This window comes from Photinus pyralis, unplaced genomic scaffold (genome assembly GCF_008802855.1).
Source record: "Photinus pyralis isolate 1611_PpyrPB1 unplaced genomic scaffold, Ppyr1.3 Ppyr1.4_LG3a, whole genome shotgun sequence".
Taxonomy (NCBI): Eukaryota; Metazoa; Arthropoda; class Insecta; order Coleoptera; family Lampyridae; genus Photinus; species Photinus pyralis.
In genome coordinates this window covers 19,018,174-19,040,313 of record NW_022170509.1, presented here as the reverse complement: position 1 = coordinate 19,040,313, position 22,140 = coordinate 19,018,174, and the positions used below count along the sequence as shown (strand labels likewise).

The 22,140-nt window shown below is 37.0% G+C and overlaps 4 protein-coding genes across 5 annotated transcripts; 3 read left to right on the top strand and 1 right to left on the bottom strand.

Annotated features, from left to right (window-relative positions):
- Positions 1–1,185: 1,185 nt before the first annotated feature.
- Positions 1,186–1,951, bottom strand: LOC116165364 (protein KRTCAP2 homolog). Its single transcript, XM_031479740.1, has 4 exons — positions 1,808–1,951; positions 1,543–1,761; positions 1,426–1,492; positions 1,186–1,373 (listed from the first exon to the last, which is right to left on the bottom strand). The coding sequence occupies exons 1-4, from the start codon at positions 1,809–1,811 to the stop codon at positions 1,265–1,267; spliced, it is 399 nt and encodes a 132-aa protein (XP_031335600.1). The 5' UTR covers positions 1,812–1,951; the 3' UTR covers positions 1,186–1,264.
- A 209-nt stretch (positions 1,952–2,160) lies between these two features.
- LOC116165363 (contactin) lies at positions 2,161–14,629 on the top strand. 2 transcript variants are annotated; one of them, XM_031479739.1, is made up of 18 exons: positions 2,161–2,321; positions 2,401–2,625; positions 3,910–4,388; positions 4,435–4,585; positions 5,634–6,012; positions 6,061–6,163; positions 6,215–6,396; positions 6,882–7,010; positions 7,059–7,220; positions 7,269–7,406; positions 8,764–8,904; positions 9,182–9,354; positions 9,401–9,539; positions 10,905–11,644; positions 13,227–13,395; positions 13,452–13,585; positions 13,634–13,817; positions 13,948–14,629. In XM_031479739.1, the coding sequence occupies exons 2-18, from the start codon at positions 2,434–2,436 to the stop codon at positions 14,058–14,060; spliced, it is 3,708 nt and encodes a 1,235-aa protein (XP_031335599.1). In that variant the 5' UTR covers positions 2,161–2,321; positions 2,401–2,433; the 3' UTR covers positions 14,061–14,629. The 2 variants fall into 2 exon arrangements, with proteins under 2 accessions (XP_031335599.1, XP_031335597.1); XM_031479737.1 differs by having other exon boundaries at positions 6,882–7,220.
- Positions 14,630–16,052: 1,423 nt separating this feature from the next.
- Positions 16,053–18,089, top strand: LOC116166133 (U3 small nucleolar RNA-interacting protein 2). Its single transcript, XM_031480974.1, has 7 exons — positions 16,053–16,196; positions 16,243–16,450; positions 16,497–16,742; positions 16,834–16,964; positions 17,013–17,404; positions 17,454–17,593; positions 17,645–18,089. Exons 1-7 carry the CDS (start codon positions 16,149–16,151, stop codon positions 17,866–17,868), a joined length of 1,389 nt encoding a protein of 462 aa, XP_031336834.1. The 5' UTR covers positions 16,053–16,148; the 3' UTR covers positions 17,869–18,089.
- A 278-nt stretch (positions 18,090–18,367) lies between these two features.
- LOC116166032 (serine palmitoyltransferase 1) lies at positions 18,368–20,665 on the top strand. Its single transcript, XM_031480855.1, has 10 exons — positions 18,368–18,515; positions 18,566–18,667; positions 18,712–18,807; positions 18,855–18,996; positions 19,045–19,177; positions 19,416–19,548; positions 19,598–19,783; positions 19,833–19,944; positions 19,995–20,236; positions 20,283–20,665. The coding sequence occupies exons 1-10, from the start codon at positions 18,501–18,503 to the stop codon at positions 20,412–20,414; spliced, it is 1,293 nt and encodes a 430-aa protein (XP_031336715.1). The 5' UTR covers positions 18,368–18,500; the 3' UTR covers positions 20,415–20,665.
- Positions 20,666–22,140: the final 1,475 nt, after the last annotated feature.

The window sequence follows — 22,140 nt, the reverse complement described above, 5'->3', positions numbered from 1 at the left end:
TCTATTTATTCAAAAAGATTAGATTAGAACGGTATTTTATTTCTTACTGCTGACAGGCCCCTTTATTGCTTTTGCTTTAATTAGTCAACGAAAACTTTGAATAATAGGTATATTTATGGGCAAAAAACCAATTTCGACAAAAAATTCAAAGGGCTGTAACTTTTGAACTAGTAGTCCGATCTTGGAACTGTTTGGAATTATGGATTCTACAGGCCACATTCTATAAGTAAATGTTTTTTTCCGGTCGATCTGAGACAATTTTTTTTTCGGGGCTCAAAAAAAGGCAGTGTTTTACCTTCCTTTTTTATCAAAAATCGACTGCACCAAAATTTCTCGGGAAAAAACTTTTTCTTATTAATTTGGGTGCGTAGAATCCAAAACGATTCGTACTTTTTCGATTAGACGTCTCAATCAAAAGTTATGGCCAAAAAAATTCCTGTTTTTAAAATTTAAAATTCTTATTTTCGTCATTTCCTGAAAGACAGGACGCAGGTACCTCATCTCAGTAGCAGTACTAAGTACCTGATACCTATTTGTTATTTTGGGCATCAATGTAGCGAATTGCCGATCGATGCCGAATAGCCAAATCGTTGACTGCCAACACTGATCACTCACTGAATAGTGAATACTACAGAATATTTAGATTTTAGTGACTTTAGACTTTAACCAAAACCAAAATTGCTCTCTATATATACCTATATATTATTGCCTTTATTTTAAAGTGGGCGGAGCGGATAGCGGAGTATTACCTAAAATACCTAATAGCTATCATGATAACTCAATTCTTCTGGGGGGGGGGAGGATATCCCCTTCATCCCCCCCGTAAATACGTCACTGACTGGCAAAACTACTAAAAAATAAGGCTTTTTGCTTTAAACTCCATACTCAATTTGGCTCAGGTCAATGAAGAATGAATTTTTTTGAAAGACTACACCCTAAGCCGAAGCAGGAGTGAGAAAAATGCTACCAGGTAGTTGGTACTAGTGGACAAGTTACCATAAAATACAGCAAAGGCTTGTCTGTAAAATTCCTAGAAAATTGGTGTTTTGTACTCGCTACTCTGAATTCTGATACCTTCTTTTACATCTTAGAACATATGCAACTTGCAAACAGAATTGAGTCACAGATAAACAGCAATGGGACTTCATTGTCACTTAGCTATACAATGCCCACTTAAAAATAACATTTAAAAAAAACAATAGTACAAACTTTATTTAGCAAAAAAGTATTAAAATTTCTACAATAAAGCATTGCGTGGTATAATCTACTTCTTCTTTCGCCCCGCAGGAACATTTTGCACGGGAACCGGTACTGCATGCACCTTTTGAGAATATTTATTTATGTAATACAATTGAATGATTGAAAACAGAAAACTGAAAAAAAGTGTGTAGATATCTTACACGAAAGTACCCATTACAAACTTACCACGTTGTAGCACACACCCTATGCACCAGAGCGGAAGCAAACACTGCTACTAGCAGACAAAACGTAACTAAAATATAAGACATGTAGTACATACTGCAGTTTTACACTTACAATTACCTTCCGGAAACACTTTCATTTGAAAGGATTTGCCAAACAAAAACGATTCGAGATTTCCAACAGCAGTTAATATAAATATAAACAATAACGATCCTAAGTATCCTCCGAATATGGTACGTAAATGGGTCCCAACGAACCAGGGTAAATACATCTGAACCCCCGAAAACAGGAATAGGGCACTTATACTTGCAAGTAGTAAAGAGATGCCGCTGGATACAGCTAGAACGTTTATTAGACAGGTTCATTCCTTAGTTGACGTACCTACCCATTGCGTTGTATATTTATTATTATTTATTTTTCTGATCTACATTGAAAATAACGCCACGTTTAAACCGGTTGTCTACCCACCTAGTTTGCTGTCAACTGTCAAATCCGGAATACCGGTATCCAGAGCAACGGTTCTACGGGGTGGTAACAAATTTTGAGATTCTCAAAAAACAATGTAAAAAAATCGTTGTTTGAGATAGTTTTCAGACGAAATAAAACAAGGTATTAAAATTTGTCTGTTAGATTTTAATTAAAAATTATCTGGACGTTTCTGCAAATGTGTCACTCTGTACAATTTTGTTACGATGTTCTATGGCGTTTGATCCGTACCTAGCTTAACGGATATTTTTAATTTATTCTGTGATTCAAACTATGAGTCAGTTGGTCGGGTCGAAGTCAAAGATCCGTATCAAATTCTTATCAGAAATTGTAAATATTGTTTAGCCAAAGTCACGCTGAAAATCAACATTCGAACTAAGTGAGGATCCCTCATTATCGGAGATTTATCTTTGGTAATTTGTTTGAAATTGTTTGTTGCCACTCCCTCCTTTTCCTTTGGAGTTTCATACTTTCCTAATTTTTCTTTTGTAGGTTACTCAAAATGCTGGGACAATAATACTCAAAATGTGGACAATTATCTTTTTATTATTACCTGTATACTTAAATGGGCAGCTGTATGACTATAACGCCAACGCCAACGACATATTCTTTGATTTACTGAAGTGCCCGGAGCATTGGGTGCAATTCCAACAGTCTTGCTATAGATTCATTAAATCGCCTTTACGTCCATATAACGAAGCTAGAAAAATATGTCAGGTCAGTATAAACATCGATGTAAACATACTATAGATAACTTGTTCCGGGTCATAAATTGTTATGCGGCTGGTCAGTTAAATACAAGAACAGATTTATTGTTTTAAGCTTATGCTATATCTACTTACAGAAACTTTATTAGGAACCAGTAGGTATACAATAATAAAGCATATACTTTAGATAAATGGATATCAAGTCATTTTAATTATTTACAATGAAATAATGCAATATGGTTCTTTGATTATTTTTGCGACAATAAAAAAGCATTAATTTTACTGTAGAGTTTTTTAGTTTTATTGCAGAGGAGTGGAGAAATCACACTCGTGCGAAGTTCGCAAGATAAATAGTAGATTTTGGGTGCTTCTTGTGAAGCTAGCAATAATGATACAGCTATAAATATGCCAAAATATGCATACAAATGTACAACTCCTATTTAGGGGTGTTTAGACGCTAATTATATCAAATATTGTCATTGATATTAAATCTATACCCATCAACCCTTAAATAACGCAGTTTTTTTTAAGTGGAGGTTTTGACACCAATGTAATAAATATTTGATATAAGTAATTGGTGTCCAAACATCCCTAAATAGTATTTTATATTTATTGCTGGTCGGTGCTAACTATACTGTATATAAGGAATGATAATGAGTACTGTGTTTTTTCTTCTTCTATTGATTTCAAATGTTTTTCTATATGCTGTAACAGGTAAATATATAAAAAAATGAGTGATAGAGGGCTAAAACAAACATTGTTTTCACATAAATTTGGGAGTTACGCCTCCTGAAATGTTTGTCGTTTCTTGAAAACATAGCACAGAAAAATATAACTGGCTTTACAGAGGATTTTGGGTGTACTCTTTTCGACTCAGAGGAAAGTGCAAAAAAATCCCATTTTCAATGAAATTTTGTATCTTGGAGGACATAGAAATAACAAAACCAAATTATATTTTGAATTTGTTTGTCTGTAACAACCTCAATTTCCTATTCAATCGCCTATCCCATGATGCATCTGTAGCATTATTTACATCTGTGACCATAGTTTCCAGAGACTATGTTCTAGGTGGCGTCCTAAACAGAATTTGAAACAGACACCCTTTAATACCGAAACTTCTGCATAATATGTTGTGTCCTACGAATATTGGATGTATGATACAGATAAATGATAATATGCATTCGCCCCTCACCATCTTTTGTTAGAAATTTAAATTTTCTGGCCATGAGCTATCTGTAGTATGTACATCTGTAGTATAAGAAATGATTGGAACAAATTTTAACTTGTTGTTTAGTCCTTTGTACCTGATGTCGGAGGATCCGACTTAGTATCCATTGACACCCATGACGAACACGGCTTTCTTATTTATCAACTTACGTGGCAAGATCCGCAATACAGAAAATGGTACGTGGGTGTACATCAGTTGGGCCCTAATAACTGGCAAAACCTCGACGGGAACCCATTTTTGCATATGGAGAACGCATTCTTTCCCGACAACGAGCCGTATGGAAAAGATTTCTTAGTCTATTCGTATTCGAAATATTCAATGAGATGGGGTTTCCAGCCTGTTAAAGGCGACGAATCGCTACTATACATCTGCGAGGCTAATGTTCAACTTATACAAGGTCTCATTGGGGACGATCGAACGTATAAATATGGTATAGACATTGATAATCCAGAACAAATACCGCGAGGACCTTTTTTCATAAGGCAGCCGTCTGACGTCACGTTCGACTTATCGAAAAGGCAAATTTATAATGACGCCACCTTAAGGTTGTTTTTCGATAACCTATGTCGGAAGTTATAAAAATTTTTTTAGTTGTTTCGCTGGTGGTTATCCCACTCCGATATATCAATGGTTCAGGGAAGATTACGAAAATGACAGACTTGTAGCTCGAGAAATTGATCCATTGAAAGATGCTCGATACACAATTAGTGGAGGGACGTTGCTGATAAATAATCCGGAGCAGGTAAATTTAGTAACAAATTACTTTGCGTTCTTGGTACAATTGGGAAGCAGCTATATTTACATTTTTTATCTTTCTCTATTTTGGTGGTCTAATGTAAATGTCAGAAATGTGTCAAAAAAAAAGTCGGATTTATGGCTCAGTGGTAGAGCATTGGGTTATAAATCCGGAGGTCGGGTGTTCGAACCTGGGTTGAGATGAATTTTTCATCTGTGGCGGAGATGGAAATTACCTTAGACCAGTTCCGAGTATTCTACCGGCTACTCCGAATTAGGTTTTCCTGCAGTTCTCCTAATTCGTAAGGTAAATACCGGAGTAGTATAGACCAACTTAAGACCTTCTGCAGAGGCACCTCTAAATAGCATTATGCGGGTCACTCTGTAATTGGGTGCATGCCTGTTGAGGGCCCAAAACAAGAGAGGGATAAAATTTAAAAAAAAGGTTTGTGTTGACGCCTAGCCCAGTTACGCTTATAATTATTAATTTGATTCCTTTCAGTACATCTATCTGACAGTGTAATGTAATTAATTCAAAAAATATGTAAGGGCTTAATTTTACCTTTCTTCCTAGTTATTTCTTATTGTCTGATTCATAGGGACATAGACTGCTTTCCATTTGAGTGCGTGAAGCTTTGGTGCAGTTCGTTCGGAGCAGCTCATTTTGCAAGTTGTTCATTTTTAACACATTTGAATTGACATTCACAGTACGTAAATAACCACAAACGTGTTTCAAGCCCCAAGCAAATAGGTGGTGCATGAGGGGACAAGGGAAATCCAATTTCGGGCGCGTCAGAGCTCGAAGCTTTCTTAAAAGGAACACAGGGCATCGTGCACGGTACAGCTTAGAGCTCCTCTTTCACTCAAATGGAAAGCAGTAATACTTTACCTTTCATTTTAAAATTTGTCACTTGACACTATCAGGTAAATCTACTAAGAGAGATTACTATAAGCGGCAACACTGCATAAAAAAGGAAGCGGAGTTGCACTTTGGATGATAGTTTCACGCCGTTTATAATTCGCATGTGAACCGTTTATGATTTTAATTCTTGTAGAAAGAAGACCGGGCAACGTACCACTGTAAAGCTTCCAATAAGTATGGTACAATTATTTCGGAAAGTGCAGAACTAAACTTCGGATTTATCATGGAATTCGTTCTCAAACGATCGCCAGAATCCGGCGATCAAAATTGGGGTAAAGCCATTTACTGTGATCCGCCCACATATTTTCCGGGTGTTAAATATTATTGGTCTCGCGATTATTTCCCCAATTTCGTCGAAGAAGATAAACGAGTATTCGTATCGTACGACGGTACGTTGTACTTTTCCGCTTTGGAAACCATAGACAGAGGGAATTACAGTTGTAGTGTACAATCGGAAGTTTCCGATACCGGTAGAAATGGCCCGTTTTTCCCATTACGAGTAAATCCTCACTGTGAGTACTCCCTATCAATTTTAGTGATATAATTGAAATTATTTTCAGCGAATTATCAACAGTTAAAATTTCCAAATAATTTTCCGAAAGCATTTCCGGATGCTCCGACGGCGGGTAAGGATGTCAGGCTCGAATGCATGGCATTTGGATAGTAAGTTTGGGGTGCGTCGAATGTAGTCACATTGAAAATAACGTTTTTTAGTCCCATACCTTCCTACAATTGGACTAGAAAGGGCGGTAGTCTTCCACGTAGTGCACGCCTCTCTGCCTTTAATCGCGTTTTAATTCTACCCCAAGTAAAAGTGGAGGATCAGGGTGAATATGTTTGTAGAGTGTACAATGACCGATCTGCCATAGAAAATAGTGTCATTTTAAATATTCAAGGTAAGCTAGTTGTGTAAGTCGTCCCTATTAACAAAACGCTAAGAAAGTACAATAAAACTATTTACCTTTTACTCTGCGGCTATATTCAACTGTATGTGCGGCAACACTACATTGTATGTGAGCTCTTTAAAGCGAATTTCTTCCGTTCCAAAATAAACTTGATTAGAATATCTATAATTTGTTTAGCGTATTTTTCGGTAATTTTGGTGTGAAAGTGGTCCAGAGATTAACCACTTTGTCACTTTCACATCAATTCAATCCTTTGGAAATCAACATGGAAATTAAGCAAGTAAATAGTAAGGGTGAATTATGAAAGTTTAGAAAACCCCTAAAACAAACGCTTCCTAATGATGGAAGGAGAGCTATTAGTCCAATTAAACCTGTAAACTTTCAGTAGTTGTTCACTTTTTTGGTGTTTCAGTTTTTTATAACGGCCAGTCATGCCAGTTATCTTTTATTTATTTTATATTAAATTCCGGTTACAGCTGAACCTAATTTTACAATCCCACTAACTGATAAGCACATCGACAGTCGAGGGCAATTAGTGTGGACTTGTGAGGCGTTTGGTATTCCAGACGTTAACTACACTTGGTGGAGAAATGGTCGACAATTAGGTACTCACGATTTTATATTAGTCATCTCTTTTAATGGCCAATTTTCAGTCATGGGATATCTGGATCCGGAGGATCGGGGTAGAATTCGCATTCAGGATAATGTGCTAACGGTCACTCATGTCGATGACGAACGTGATCCGGGAATGTATCAGTGTAGAGCTTCCAATACTCTGAGAAGTAAATACTCATCCGCGCAGCTAAGAGTGTTAGGTAAAACGACTGAGTACAAGTATACCATGATTCTGATGATGATTTTAGCTTTTAAACCTTCCTTTAAGAAAAGACCGTTAGAGTCTGAAGTTTATGCCGCCGAGCATGGCAACGTTACTATTAAGTGTAACCCAGAAGCTGCGCCTAAACCACGTTTTGTGTGGAAGAAAAATTTAAATATAATTGGTAAGTATTTCGCAACATTCTAGAAAGATGTAGCGAAAACCACCTCTTTAAGAGTTGAGCAAAAAAAATAATCCTAAACGATTTACAAAAAGCACTTGCATTTATTTCCCATTTGTAAGATGCAACTTCTGTTAAAATCGTAAAAATCTGGCCATAAATATGAAAGTTAGCGTTGCACATGTGCAATCCATTTTTGACGTGCTACTTCAATTTCAGTTTATAAGAATTTCAATTCAATGCTTTTCTAAATGAGAAAGTTGGAACTAATTTTGAAACTAACTTTAGATTTTCCTTTGTTCCAAGCGTCTATGTATCAAATTTCATTTAAATGGTTCCATAAATAAAAAAGTTGGCACTGCGCATGCGCAAAACCAAATTTTGAAACTGGCCAAGTGCCTATGTATCAAATTTCAGTACTTTTATAGATAAAAAAGTTTGCAATTTAGGAAAGATGCAGTTTGCCTTTGCCGGACGACTTTCAGTGTCTCCTGGACGCAAAGTCATGTAAATCCAGATTTAAAACAAACATTACAACTAGATAATCTTATTGAAAATTAATATAAAATTTACTAGGGATTTCCAAATCTATTGAGCATAATACCTGCATTTCTCAATTTATTTATTTTTTTTTATTTTTTATTTATAAAAAAATTTGAAAGTAATGTTTTCTCTCTCGCACTCCTTCGCTCCATTGATTTCAATTGCAACAAATTATTTTACACATTGACAACATTTTCGCTGTTGCTCATTCGAGATTATTGACTATGAAAATACCAGGGTGCCTTGTGATTGACGCCGCCTTCCTATTACACAAGGTACCATGTCAGTCAAAGGGAAAGTTCTCAAGCATCCTTAATAAATACATGAACGGTCATTACAACCCTCAAAGAACATCAGTCATTTTTTATGGGTACTCTAAAGGAGCTGAAGCCAAAAGTCCCAAGTCTATTTACGGAAACCATGATTTCCACAATGCCGAAAGAAAGGTTTTTATCTAACGAGAAGGCTAATATCCATGTTAAAGGGCAAGCAGTTCGTCAAGCATTGAAAACGTGGACACTCATCGGCAGGCAATATCTGACTACCCTACTGTGGCAATTGTGGAAGAAGATACAGACCTGCTCATCATTCTTTTTGCACTGGCAAACCAGCGAAGGGTCCCTCATCCAGCGCTTTCTTCTCCCCAGGACTGCTAAAAAGCAGGACTTAAATGTCCCCTCCCCTTTCAGGTCTAATTTTACTGGACTAATTTGAGCTGGCACTTATTCGCATTTACTATATTGGCATCTAGTTAGCAATTGGTTCTTTGCGCATCGCTCTGCCATAGTTTTTTTAATTATAATTTTGTTTATTCTAGGATCTGGTGGCCATAGAAGGATTTTGGAAAATGGAAATTTAGTTATTAATCCTGTGTCACGCGATGACGAAGGGATATACACTTGTACCGCGACCAACGAGCTTGGTATGGATGAGTCACATGGACGTCTGATAGTATTACGTAAGTATTGTGATGCGCTTTGGGGCATACTCACCTCCCCCTAACTTCTGTTAGGACTCTAGTTCTTCTGTCTTGTAGGATCTTCAGTTAAAATTTTAGTGATTGTCATTTCTTTATTAACACAAAAACAAGGCAAATTAAAGATATGATAGGAGATAATTAATTTTAATAATTAATATAGGCACGAACTGACTAAAATTTAAAAGTGGATATTTCTAAATTATCTAGCTAACCCACCTGAGCACTTTGGCGAATTCCAACTTGATTATGTTTGTAGGCACACCAAGATTGGTCGAGCCTCTCCGGCCTAGGATTTTAACGTCGGTGTATAAAGACATCTACCTCCAGTGCCAGGTAGAGACCGAAGAAATGTTAGATGTCGCTTACACTTGGAATCACAATGGAATGCGTATAAGAGACACTGACATTAAGAATATCGAGAGTCGCGTGGTAAATATTTTGCTAATCAGGTACCATTCACAATGAACTTTTTCAGCATTTGAGTGGTGGCTCTCTTTACATTACAAATTCGACATTTTCGGATGCGGGAGACTATGAGTGCGTTGTAAAGTCGGCAGTGGGTGAAATTACTTCAAAATCGACAATTGTCATCGAAGGACCTCCTGGGCCGCCAGGTTTGTATGCAAGGCTAAGCTTCCTGTGTAGTAAATTTCCAATTCAATACAATATATGTACAGTATTTTATGAAATATTATACATAGTAGCATTGCATTTGTCAAAATGTTATTTGACCTGTCTAACCTTGAATTCTGAATCTTCTTTTAATAATCATAATAGATGAAAGAGATACTGTCTGTCTATTATTTGTAAAAAAACGTTTTTTCTATTCTTAGGCGCTTTCCATTGGTCAATTAGAGTACTACCGAAGCACAACCCAACTGCTGTACCAAATTGCAACACCTCGTTTTGCATTCCCCTGACTAGCGTTGGGCAAAAAATCGATTAATCGATTATAATCAAACGATAATCGGGTTTGATTATTCTATTAAATTAATCGATTATTTGATTAATCGGTTATTTAATTAATCGATTGTTTGATTAATCAATTATTAAGTAAATTTTAATTGATTATTATTAGCTGGATCATCAGTTTACGCAAAAAGGAGCACTCACAGCTCACAAGTATTATTTTATTTTATAGCGGATGTTAAAACGTCACTTTAAGCAGCTAAAATGAATTAAGATTGTATCATCAAAACTAAAGCACACCTCATCGGAGAGTAAGCTGCCTAATCATTTATTTTTATTTATTTATTTTTATTTTTGACCTTCATTTTCAAATGGGCAGGGTTTCAGCCAAGGCTGTTCTACCAACCAACCCACTATGCATTTGCAAATATCCATGCCCGAACCCGGATTCGAACCAGGCACACTTTGTTGATTATTGATTAATCGATCTGCCTAGTAATGAACGATTTGATGAAAAGAGTAATGGAATTATTTTTTATTTTTATTATTAAATAATTAACGTATTGATGCATACAAACAGATATTTATCACTCCTTGTATGTGACAATCGACTTTTGATTAAACGATTAGGTGATTAATCGATTATTTGATTAATCGATTTAATCAGTGTAATCGATTATTTTTCATAATCGATTATCGATTATTCAAACCCGTAATCGCCCAGCCCTACCCCTGACACACACAGTTGTAGAGCTTAATACACTTATGGGGGTTAGGACTTTTTTGTTTAATTCACCCGTCAACTGACATTATTCCATTTGCTAAAAACGGTGTAGTCACAGAGTAGAGCAGGTGCAGAGCACTTGGGGAGTAAATCAACTTTGAATGGAAAGCGCCTATTGTGATCAATTTAGAAATTAATAACCGGTATCTCATCATTGCAAAGAAGCAGTATCAACAATTTGTTAGACAATAAGAGCAGCCTTTCACTTGGTTGTTTTTTGACATAAGACGAACTGACTACAAAGGAGTCTTAAGATACTGGAAATTATCTCTAAATGTTCTTGCAGGTGGTTTACAAGTTGTGAGTATTGAACGCACATCCTTCAGATTACAATGGACCGATGGTGATGCTCATGGGCGTCCAATTTTCGCTTACACGATTAGCGGACGAACAAATTGGAATAACACTTGGGTTAATATTACACATGGAGTACGCGCAACCGAAATCGATCGTAATAGTGGTAGGAAGGAAGCTGTGATAGAAAATATTTTGACGCCCTGGTCTATCTATGAGTTTCGTGTGAATGCTTGGAACGAACTTGGCATGGGTGTAGCGTCCGCTCCGAGCCCGCGCCACTCCACTCCTTCAGATCGACCTTTCGTTGCTCCCGATGACATTAGCGGTGGAGGAGGCAAATCTGGTGATCTCACGATAACGTGGACGCCCCTTTTGCCTCAAGAGCAAAATGGGCCTGGAATACACTACAAAGTATTTTGGAAAAGGAAGGATTTCGAAACCGAATTTCAGACTTTGCTACTGAAGGAATTTGGTAACACTGGAAAGGCCGTCGTTTATATTTCAAAAGATTATTTTTATACTGAGTACATTGTTAAGGTACAGGCATTTAATGATGTCGGCGCGGGCCCTCAAAGTGAAGAGGTTGTTATATATTCGGCGGAGGAAATGCCACATGTGGCGCCGCAATTGGTATCCGCCCTGTCCTATAATTCTACTGCACTAAACGTTAGCTGGAATCCTATTGAAGAGATTCGACCGAAAATCGGTGGAAAACTAATTGGGTACAGAGTAAGTATTGTTTTAGGTAGTAAACCCTGATAATCCATTTTACTCATGTCTTTCCTGTTGTTTGAGTGCATGTTCTCTGCATCAGGCAGAGGGTGGTTTTCATTGGGACATTTTTCATTTTTGATTTCTGCGCACTTTGACTCTGTGACTGAGAGTCAAATTCAGTTACTAGAAGCAATAAATTCATTAAAGCAATTAATGTGTATTGCGGGTGGTCCATTAATCACGTGATGTTTTTTAGGCACTTTTTAAATCCCCCTGGTTAAACATGGTGAGACTAACCTCCCTTCCGTATCCAAAATTACGTGTATTTTTTTAGTACATAGCTTTAATTTTAAAGTACATAGGTAGATTTACGGTCTATTTATTTATTGTCCCTCTCTTGTTCTGGGCCTTCAACCGGCTTGTGTCCAATTACAGAGTGACCCGCATAATGCTTTTTAGAGGTGCCTTGCAGAAGGCCTTAAGTGAGAACAGTACATTTTATATCGTGGATATGGACGCTAGGCGGCCATAACCATGAACTCTTTTATCCCATTCAGTGACCTACTCTGATGACATAAAGTATGGCATTGCAGTCCCCATTGCAAGACGGCTGGTATATAGCTGTCCAATCTGGTGATTTGTATGCTGAGAATGATTCCACCCCTGACTGAGATCAATCACAGTCAGGCGTTGGGTAGTTACGAACGTGGCAACACAAGAGCTTTAAGGTGGCTACGAACATAAATACATGTTATAGGTTTTTCTTTCCATGCATCAGAGAAAACGGTTCCTTTTGTGCCTCCAAGACCAGAAACCCTTGATTTAACAACCTAGGATTTTGAATAAGGGCGCAGTCCTGCTTTGAAAGTAACACCCGCTGCCCTGCAGTGTTGCAAGGTTTATTTGTATAAAAGTCTCTTTCATACTTACAATACCTGTCTATCGTTTATCCGGCGTTGCTAGAATCAGACTCCAGCATCGCTTCAATATGCGCACTCATCCCAGTTTGATATCGGCCCGGGTGAGTAGCGCTGGAGCAAGCACTGACCACAGGATGCCTTGGGGGTGATGCTTCCGGAGCTTCTTGCAGTTGCCCCTGTAGCAACTGCTGGTGTTGTTGTGGTGGTTGTACTGACGTACTCCTTACCTTGGTTACATTTCGTGATTTTTTCGAACCCCCTCCCCAGGCTAGGAGTCATTTTTCTCCAACTCTGCACAATATTTCCAACTGGCATTTTTATAGGGGATTAAAGTGCTGTTTGTTGTTACACCTCCCACTTATGGTGGGGGTTTGACAAATATGAATAGAAAATTGTTAGTTAATATTCGCATGAAAAGGAGACTTACTTGTCCTTTTTTTTAATATCTAATACAAACTTTGGCATTGGTACAATTGACCCACTGATTCAGAAAATGGTAACCCAGTTGACTAAACATTAATCCCACTGGCAGTTGAAGAAAGTTATCTCATATGGTCATTGTGCCATCTCTAACTAGTAAGTTTGAGCGCTTTGAGATTGCTAGTTTGTGGAAATTACAAGACTTTCTCTTAAAAACTAAGTTAGTTGAAAAAAATTGACGAATATATATTTCCCAGATCAAATATTGGAAGACGGACAGCAGAGAGGAAGAAAGCGTATACTACTTGTCTCGAACAACAACACCATGGGCGCTAATTGTCGGTTTACTGCCAGACACCTACTATTTCGTAAAGGTAATGGCCTTCAATTCGGCAGGTGAAGGACCAGAAAGTGAACGTTACTTAGGTTGGTTCTCGAATGACAGTTTAACACAGTGATCTTAATCTAATCTGATTTACTAGAGCGCACATATCGGAAGGCTCCACAAAAGCCTCCTACTTCTGTGCATATCTTCGGGATTAATCCGTCAACCGTAAGAGTTGTGTGGCGTTATATCCAGCCGTCATTAGATGAAGAACCAGTTCAAGGATATAAAGTAATACTTACCTGCGATGAGGTCATTTTGTTGATATCTTTTTTTTAGATACGAGTTTGGGAGGTAGATCAAGACATGAGCAAGGCGAATGACACAATCATGCCTGTTGGTGGTAAATTGGAGGCGTACATTGATAATCTGTCACCTGGAAAAACCTACAATATGCGGGTACTTGCATTTTCAAACGGCGGCGATGGCCGAATGAGTTCGCCACCTTTAACGTTTCAAATGGGTAGGTTTAAGAATTGATGTGCTTTAATTTTTTTAGTTTGCTCGCTTGTTTATGTTATTGTAATCGTTTGTCTATAAAACATTGCTTACATATTGTGTTTTATTAATTATGTATTTCTTTCGTTGCTCAGGATCTCCTGCATCGTATCGAAGTGACGCTGTTAACCATCATTTGAGTGTCTTCTTTGTTTTAAGTATTATTATATTAAATTGTTTTGTATTATGTAAAAGTAATGCAGTATGATACTGCTGATGTGCCTTCATAGATCGTATATAGATGACTTCTATCAGGTTTGTGAACTTGGGCATTGTTTTATTCTCATATTATCACATTCTCATTTAGCCTGACGATTAAAGGTTATCAATGTTTATTTGACTGATTCATAACGACCGTTAAGTATTTAGTATTTTCAAGTTGGTATTGTATAATTGATAATTTTTTTCTATTTAATGTGATATTTTTGACAAATCACAATTAAGGTAGTGGTATTTACGAATAAACGATCGACAATATTTTTTAGTGTACCTGTACGTGTTGTGTAATGTGCTTTAAACAATGCCTAAGAAGTTGATAAATTAGATTAAGTTTTTTAGAATTTAAAAAAAACAAATGCAAAAGAGTCCGTCCATTTTATATGCCTTTTATATTTTTCTAGATGCAGTATTGTAATATTTTAGTTGTGCTCTACCAAACCAATAACCTTGAGTCCTGTGTTCTTACTGCACAATACATTACAGAATAGTGATGCAGGACTAAGGTGCCGTGATTCGTAGAGTATAGATCTTTTTTTTATAAATACATTATTTCTATTGTTTTGTTTTTTATTTAGATATTAATCTATTTGTTTGACATGTACAAAAAGAGTCAAAATAAAACTATTTGATCTATCGACATAAGAAAAAACCCTTCCCACCAACCGACATTCATACCCAAAAGAGTCGCTCTATGGAGACCTCCCTTAATTCATACCCTTGATTGAGAAAAGCATGCTGGACAAAGAATCGATCTTACAGTCTGCCTCATGGACATCGAGGGGGCATTCAACTACCCTTCGTATGACAAACCGAAACGAAAAAATTTAATAAAGCACATGATGAAACGAACAATGATTTTCTTTAATCAGAAGATCTTTCAGCCACCGTGATGTTTTTCAATGTTTTATGCATTTCGTTAGCTTTATTTAGGTCCATTTTATTTAGTTTAAGTACTAGTGCATACGCGTACTGGCTTTGGGTAGGGTTTAACTTCTGTATCTTCATCTGCATCAGGAGTGTATAGGTATCGGATTTTTGGTGAAAGTGATTGGCGATGAAAATTGGAAATCTTGACAAAAACAATCCAAATAACTTGGAAAGTTTGTCCCTCAAACTTCGGAATTTGAATTTCTTGATGGTCCCGTAACCCCATATAAATACACCAAGAGCAATTAACACTCTTGATTGCACAAAAAATTCTTTGTAGAAGAACACAAAGCTGTATTCGGGGCAAAGTTCTAACCCCGTCTTGGGAGTCATCATAGACTCCTGACTCACATCTGGAAAGGGCACATTGAGCAAATAAGCAAAAAGGCCACTGCATGTAGAAGGAGTTTTGGTAGTACTAGTACATTACATAGGGGTTGAACCCTCGACTGGTATAGGTATTGGCTTTACACTGTAGTGATAAGGCCTATAATACTGTACGATGCACTAAGTATGGTGGCCTGCTGTGCGCAGGGCAACCTACAGGAAGCAGCTAGGAAAAGTTCAGAGATTCGCCTGTCAAGGAGTTACTGGAGCCATGTAAAGCACTCCAACTTTGGTCTTGGAGGCACTTCTGTGACTAAAGCCTTTACACTTAGTTGTGGGATCGAAGCAGTCTTGGACATGGGCGGATCTGGGAGGAAACCTTCAGATCAGATCCCCTCTTCAAAAGAAGAGATGTGATCCGGGCTGTCTTACTAAGACCGAAGAGTTATAAGGTCACTCTCCCGGACAGGGAGTAGATGGCTGAACTCGGATTGCCCGTTCCTTAAACCTGAGGGACCCGTGTGGTTTACGAACAGGTCTATAACAGAAAGGGGAACGGGCATGGGTACATATATATATAATCGGTGACCTAAGGCCTAATGTCCAGGTAATCCGACATGTGTATATTGGATTGGTCATAAAAGCTGTGGTAAAAAGTAAACCCTTTTTAAACCCGCTTAACGCGCCGCCAATGATATTATTATGCGGGTTGCATACTTGCGCTGTCTGTGTGTTATACATAACCTGAAAACCCATGCTGTTTAAATTTACATTTAAATATATACTTACAGTCTACTTATTCTTGTGTTTTATTATATGAAGAATGTCTTTTTTTATTAAAAGTAAACCAAAACGAGGAGTAAAAAGCAAGGTAAAAACAGAAACTGCTGCTTGCCCTGTTGACATGTTACTTTTAGTTTTCAAGTAAAAAGGAGCACACCACAAAGGCTAAAAAATCTAAACCAGCAAACAACAATGATGACACTATTACAAGTAGCGAGGACGAAGAAGAGAAACAAGTAAATGGCAATTCGGACACGCTATCGTCTGATGATGAGAACGAGACTGCTCAAGAAAAAAAATTACGTTTAGCTAAAATTTTCTTGGAAGAAATTGAAAAAGAAGGTTCGGTTCGGTTTTTGCGTCGTTTGTACTAATTCGGTTTTTTTAGAAACCGCAAGGCTTCAGCAGGATAACGAGTTAAACAGTGATGTAATATCTAAACGACTCAAGCTCGATTATTTGAAACAAGCTGGCCGATTAAAGTTATCTGTGGCAAGCGAATATGTGGGAGGAGAAATTAGTAAAGTGAACATTTTAAAAGCGAAAGAACACAGGCATGCCGTCACCTGTCTTTGTGTATCGTCGGATTATAAGTATGCATTTTCCGGCAGTAAGGATAGCAGTATCGTTAAATGTAGGTATATGTGGCCATAGTGTAAATAATGAGATCTCACTCTACACTATGATGCACCAGTCACTAATTGGTTGAGTAACTCCACTTGTAGGGTCACTTACCGAAAACAAAAAACTACTCTCCATTCCGTTTCGCAAGAAAGTAAACGTAGATTCGAAAGAAGTAGTCGGTCACAGTAAGCAAATATTATGTATAGCAATTTCATTCGATGACAAATTTTTGGTAGTAGAAATGTGTGCGTTTGGGCAGTTGGTGAAGCTGTCTTTTTAGGCAGTCGGTGATGCCACTAGTGTGATACAAATTTGGAATCCTGCAGATTTAAGGCACATCGGTTCACTAAAAGGACATCGAGATTCTGTGACCGGTGTAACGTTTAGGGGAAATACCCACACGTTGTATTCCTGTAGCAATGATCGTTCGGTGAAAGTGTGGTCGTTAGATGAAATGTCGTATGTGGAAACGTTGTATGGGCATCAGGATAAAATAACTTCAATAGATTGTCTTACGAAGGAACGTGCCATTACGGCAGGCGGGAGAGATACATCAATACGTTTGTGGAAAATTTTGGAGGAATCTCAGCTAATTTATAATGGACATTCGGGCAGTATTGATGTTGTACGGTTAATAAATGAAGAACATTTTGCTTCAGGTGGTGACGATGGGTATGTAATTCGTATGTTTATCTACTTGGCTATTAACAAACTTATGTAGTAATTTATGTATATGGTCAATTGGAAAGAAGAAACCTATATGCCTAGTTAAAGAAGCGCATGGATGTGATCCTAGTAATTTACAACCTTTTTGGATAGTGTCCATTGCTACATTGGTGAATACAGATTTGATTGCATCAGGTTGGTTCACTAACGGATTTGTGTTTAAATAAAACTAAAGTATATTTTCAGGGTCGCACGACGGCTCTATTCGATTGTGGCATCTTGAAAACAAATTGCGCCAGCTTACTCTGCTGTTCCAATTAGAAGTAGCTGGTTTTGTTAACGACTTAGTTTTTAGCAGAAATGGAGATCACTTATTAGCTGCAATTGGAACTGAACATAGGTTTGGACGATGGTCTGTCATAAAGTCGGCAAAGAATAGTGTTGTTGTAATACCTTTAACAAAAAAATGACGCATAATATTTCTCTTTGTAAATAAGTTTCAACAACATATTTATAGTGCGAGTTCGATAATTTAGTGTTCATTGTTAATTGGAAAAGCGGATCACCTGAGCTTTGCATTTGTCATCCATTCTTGAAAATAATTTATAATATATAAAGTTTATTTTTACACAATATGTTGAATGTTAATGCATGTTAATTCTTATGTGCAAAATATATATGTCATTTAATATTTCCTCTGTTCTGTTTCTCTACTATTAAGTTAGTATTTCATTACTCCTGGAGGGCTCTAGGCTTATATAAGTCTAGCGAGTGCACACCAGGTTATTCAGGGAGACGGATGAAAACAGATTATGATTTTGCGAAGGGTACCCAGGCTGAGGTTTACAATAGATAAATTGAAATTTAAATTTTTATGTGCGGGCAGTCTAGCAATAGAATTTCTGAATTTTGTTAGTTCAACTGAACAGTAGTTCCATCACCTTGCTTTGTGGTTTTTGGTTGTTGCTCGGTTACGTTACGAGACCGGAGACACGAGGTTCGAGCCTTGTCCCATTAGGATCAGGAATTAATTATCTTAATTCCTTGACAATTACATCACGAGGTAATCGGTTTATTTAGGAGTGTTGAATTATACTTTAAAATGTACAGTTATATGGTAATAAAATATTCTTGTTTTATATACACTATTTCCCAGTATGCTTCTAGAGTGGACTTGTTTACATGGTAGCCTCTGCTTTCGTGATTCTTTTGGGTACAATATTCTTTTTTAAAAGATACAAAAAAAATGCCAAAGAAATGGATGAAGAAGTAAGCGCTTCAATTTACGTATCATATTATAGGCTTTCTTGCAGCTCCTTAATGCTCGCATCAATTTATTTAGGCCGGAACCGTTAATCGATCACAGTACTATCGGCAGTGGTGTAATTGAAATTCCTGCTCCGGATGAGGTATTTAGACGATTTCATTACCATTTTGAGAATGTTCATAATTTTAGTCTATTCCCGGCTGCGTCAATTTGGCGAAGGTGAACTTTTTCAATTTCCTTAACAATCAAGACTTTCGAAAAGAAGCCGAATTGTGTATTCGAACGTATGGGGTCGGTTCTTGTGGACCTCGCGGTTTCTATGGAACCATCGGTAAATTTTGTAAATAAACTGTTTGCTATTTTATCAAAATTTTTGCAGATATTCATTTAACTTTAGAGGAGCGCATAGCCAAATTTATGGATATGGAGGAAACCGTTTTGTATTCGTACGGATTTACAACTGTTTCGAGTGCTATTGGAGCTTATTGCAAAAAGAAGGATATCATTTTTTGGTAAACGAAATAAAATTACGAAAGTGTATGTGTATGATGTGTTGCCTATGCATCAGTATTGAATAACATCGCTGCATTTTATTTTTGTTTTGCCTAGTGTTCTGCTTACTAGTCAATGAGCCAATAGGTACATTACAACAATATTTTAGTGGGGCTGAGTGTGCAATTTGTTAACTATTATTATTGATTTGGATTTGATGCTTCAGAGAACTCGTTTACTCACTTAATGTTGTTTCAGCGATGAGAAAATTTCTTTCGCGGCACGTCAGGGATTTTTGGCCGCCAAAAGCACTGTGGAATACTTCAAGCACAACGACATGAACGATTTAGAGTCAAAATTAAAAGCGTACGAAAAGAAAGAAAAGCAAAGGGTAAATATCATCTCTTACAGATGATGCGATTTTCACTATCCGCTTGTAGGGAAAACTGTTCCGTAAATTCCTAATTGTGGAAGGTATATACGCCAGTTCCGGAACAATATGTCCATTACCAGAGTTAATGTCGTTGAGGGAGAAGTACAAGCTGAGAATTTTTATAGACGAAAGTTTGTCTTGGGGGGTTCTTGGTGAACATGGGAAGGGAGTGACCGAACATTTTAATATTGATGTAAGTATGGTATGGTATATAAAGAAATTATTTATTTATTTGGTCATAGAGGTCGAACGTTGATATGATAATTGCAAGTTTAGAATATGCGGTTGGTTCAATAGGAGGTTTTTGTGTAGGTGCATCTGTAGTCATCGAGCATCAACGTCTCTCCGGATTAGGTTGCAGGAGGTGTATAGCACATTTCAATTTTTATAAATGTTTTTTTCAGGATATTGTTTCTCGGCGTCCTTGCCTCCATTTTTAACGCAAGCGGCCTTGTGTGCTTTGACAATGTTTGAGACACAACCGAGTATCTTCCAAGAGTTACACGAAACATGTATAATGATCGATAGAAAATTAAGAAATTTGGAAGGGTACATTGTCATTAGTGATCCATTGTCGCCTGTCAAACTTTTTACTACCAAAAGAAGTGAGAAACGGTGTGAAGATATTAAAAAAATTCACACATTTGTAAGTATTGTCCACTCGATAGTGTTATCCTGATAATTATTTTCAGTGTACTGAGAAAAATATTTATTTCCTACCTTTTGAAGAATATCTGAAACTGAATGTGAATATTGCCACAGAGGATTCCACTATAGATAATGTTATGTCTGTTTTAAAAAGTGCCATTGATGTTTGCATTTAACTTGTGTGTACCAATAGCACTATTAGTCATACACTTTTACACATGTTCATAATAGTCATATTGTTATTGTTAATTTGTTGTAATAATGGGAAATTCAAAGGGTCAATTGGTTTAATTATACATAAATGGATGGGACGGCACTATTGCCATATTTTTATTTGTTATCGTTTTTTGCCACACTTACCAACAATTAATAATCTATCTAAAATCGAGTGATGAATTGATTGATAATAAAATAGCGATTTGTTTGAGATAGGTTTTATTCGGTACAATTCGTTACCGTGAGTACACCTTAACGCCACTACCTGCTTGCTGGTTATGTGTAAAAAAAATTCTATGGGCTGTAACGTATGATCTAGTGGCCCAATCTTTAAATTGTTGGCAGTTTTGGTTTCTACACACCAGAATCTATAAGATATGCTTATTTCCGGTTGTTTTCAGACAAATTTTTCCCATAGGCAAGACTACGAAAGTGATTGGAAAAACACTTTTTCTTATAAATTTTGGTGCGTAGAATCCAAAACAATTCGTACTTTTTCGATCAGACTTCTCAATCAAAAGTTATAGACTATAAACTGGAACTGTTTGAAATTATGGATTCTACAGGCCACATTCTATAAGAAACTTTTTTTCCGGGTCGATCTGAGACAATTTTTTCTTCGGGGCTCAAAAAAAGGCAGTGATTGTAAAACGGTTCAGTTTAATGTACCTGTTATTGAAATTGTTCTTCCAAAGGCTTTAAATAAACTCCTATGCATAAGAAGTTGCGAATTGCAAAAATAAATGTTTTCTGTTCATTGAGCATGATGTGTTGCCTATAAACCAGGCTACACAAATATCGAGTGCCCATATTCAAATTAGGGATTTGCTTGAATCTCCTCAATCTGCCGTTTTTATTGAGGGTAAGGAGGGCCTCCACGAACGAATGGCCCAGGGCCCCGAAAAACTTAAAAACGGAACTGCATTTAAGGAATAATAAGTGCAACGTTGCTATTAATCGCATAAATTAAACTAAAATTTTAAAAGAAGGTGCGTACGTGGCGACATCTCAACTAGACTTCTAAAACTATAATTGATAGAAAGTGTATCGATTGCCATGGAGATGGCGCACTAGTAATTATTGTATTTAATTTATTCAAAAATCGGGCCTTTAAACTACAATTGCTCTACAGATCTTGCAAGACACCGTACATTTTGAACTGCCATTTATTCAGACTTCTCAATCAAAAGTTATAGACTAGAAACCAATTTCGAAAGAAAATTCAAAGGGCTGTAACTTTTGAACTAGTTGCCCAATCTTGGAACTGTTTGAAATTATGGATTCTACAGGCCACATTCTATAAGAAAATTTTTTTTCCGGGTCGATCTGAGTCAATTTTTTCTTCGGGGCTCAAAAAAAGGCAGTGATTAACCTTCCTTTTTTACCAAAAATCGACTACACCAAAATTTCTCGGGAAAACACTTTTTCTTATTAATTTTGGTGCGTAGAATCCAAAACAATTCGTACTTTTTCGATCAGACTCCTCAATCAAAAGTTATAGACTAGAAACCAATTTCGAAAGAAAATTCAAAGGGCTGTAACTTTTGAACTAGTAGCCCAATCTTGGAACTGTTTGAAATTATGGATTCTACAGGCCACATTCTATAAGAAAATTTTTTTCCGGGTCGATCTGAGACAATTTTTTCTTCGGGCCTCAAAAAAGGCAGTGTACAACCTTCCTTTTTT

What these genes read in the sequence shown, in the direction of transcription:
- LOC116166032 (XM_031480855.1), top strand. An exon ending in AAATTCCTGCTCCGGATGAG is followed by an intron (nt 18,808 to 18,854) that starts GTATTTAGACGA and finishes TCATAATTTTAG; the next exon opens with TCTATTCCCGGCTGCGTCAA. An exon ending in TTAAAAAAATTCACACATTT is followed by an intron (nt 20,237 to 20,282) that starts GTAAGTATTGTC and finishes AATTATTTTCAG; the next exon opens with TGTACTGAGAAAAATATTTA.
- LOC116165364 (XM_031479740.1), bottom strand. An exon ending in AATGAAAGTGTTTCCGGAAG is followed by an intron (nt 1,493 to 1,542) that starts GTAATTGTAAGT and finishes CTTATATTTTAG; the next exon opens with TTACGTTTTGTCTGCTAGTA. An exon ending in AGGGTGTGTGCTACAACGTG is followed by an intron (nt 1,374 to 1,425) that starts GTAAGTTTGTAA and finishes ACTTTTTTTCAG; the next exon opens with TTTTCTGTTTTCAATCATTC.
- LOC116165363 (XM_031479737.1), top strand. Translation starts at nt 2,434, where the DNA reads ATGTGGACAATTATCTTTTTATTATTACCTGTATACTTAAATGGGCAG. An exon ending in GAATGCATGGCATTTGGATA is followed by an intron (nt 6,164 to 6,214) that starts GTAAGTTTGGGG and finishes AACGTTTTTTAG; the next exon opens with TCCCATACCTTCCTACAATT. An exon ending in CGCGCAGCTAAGAGTGTTAG is followed by an intron (nt 7,221 to 7,268) that starts GTAAAACGACTG and finishes TGATGATTTTAG; the next exon opens with CTTTTAAACCTTCCTTTAAG.
- LOC116166133 (XM_031480974.1), top strand. Translation starts at nt 16,149, where the DNA reads ATGTCTTTTTTTATTAAAAGTAAACCAAAACGAGGAGTAAAAAGCAAG. An exon ending in CATTCGATGACAAATTTTTG is followed by an intron (nt 16,965 to 17,012) that starts GTAGTAGAAATG and finishes CTGTCTTTTTAG; the next exon opens with GCAGTCGGTGATGCCACTAG. An exon ending in GCTTCAGGTGGTGACGATGG is followed by an intron (nt 17,405 to 17,453) that starts GTATGTAATTCG and finishes AAACTTATGTAG; the next exon opens with TAATTTATGTATATGGTCAA.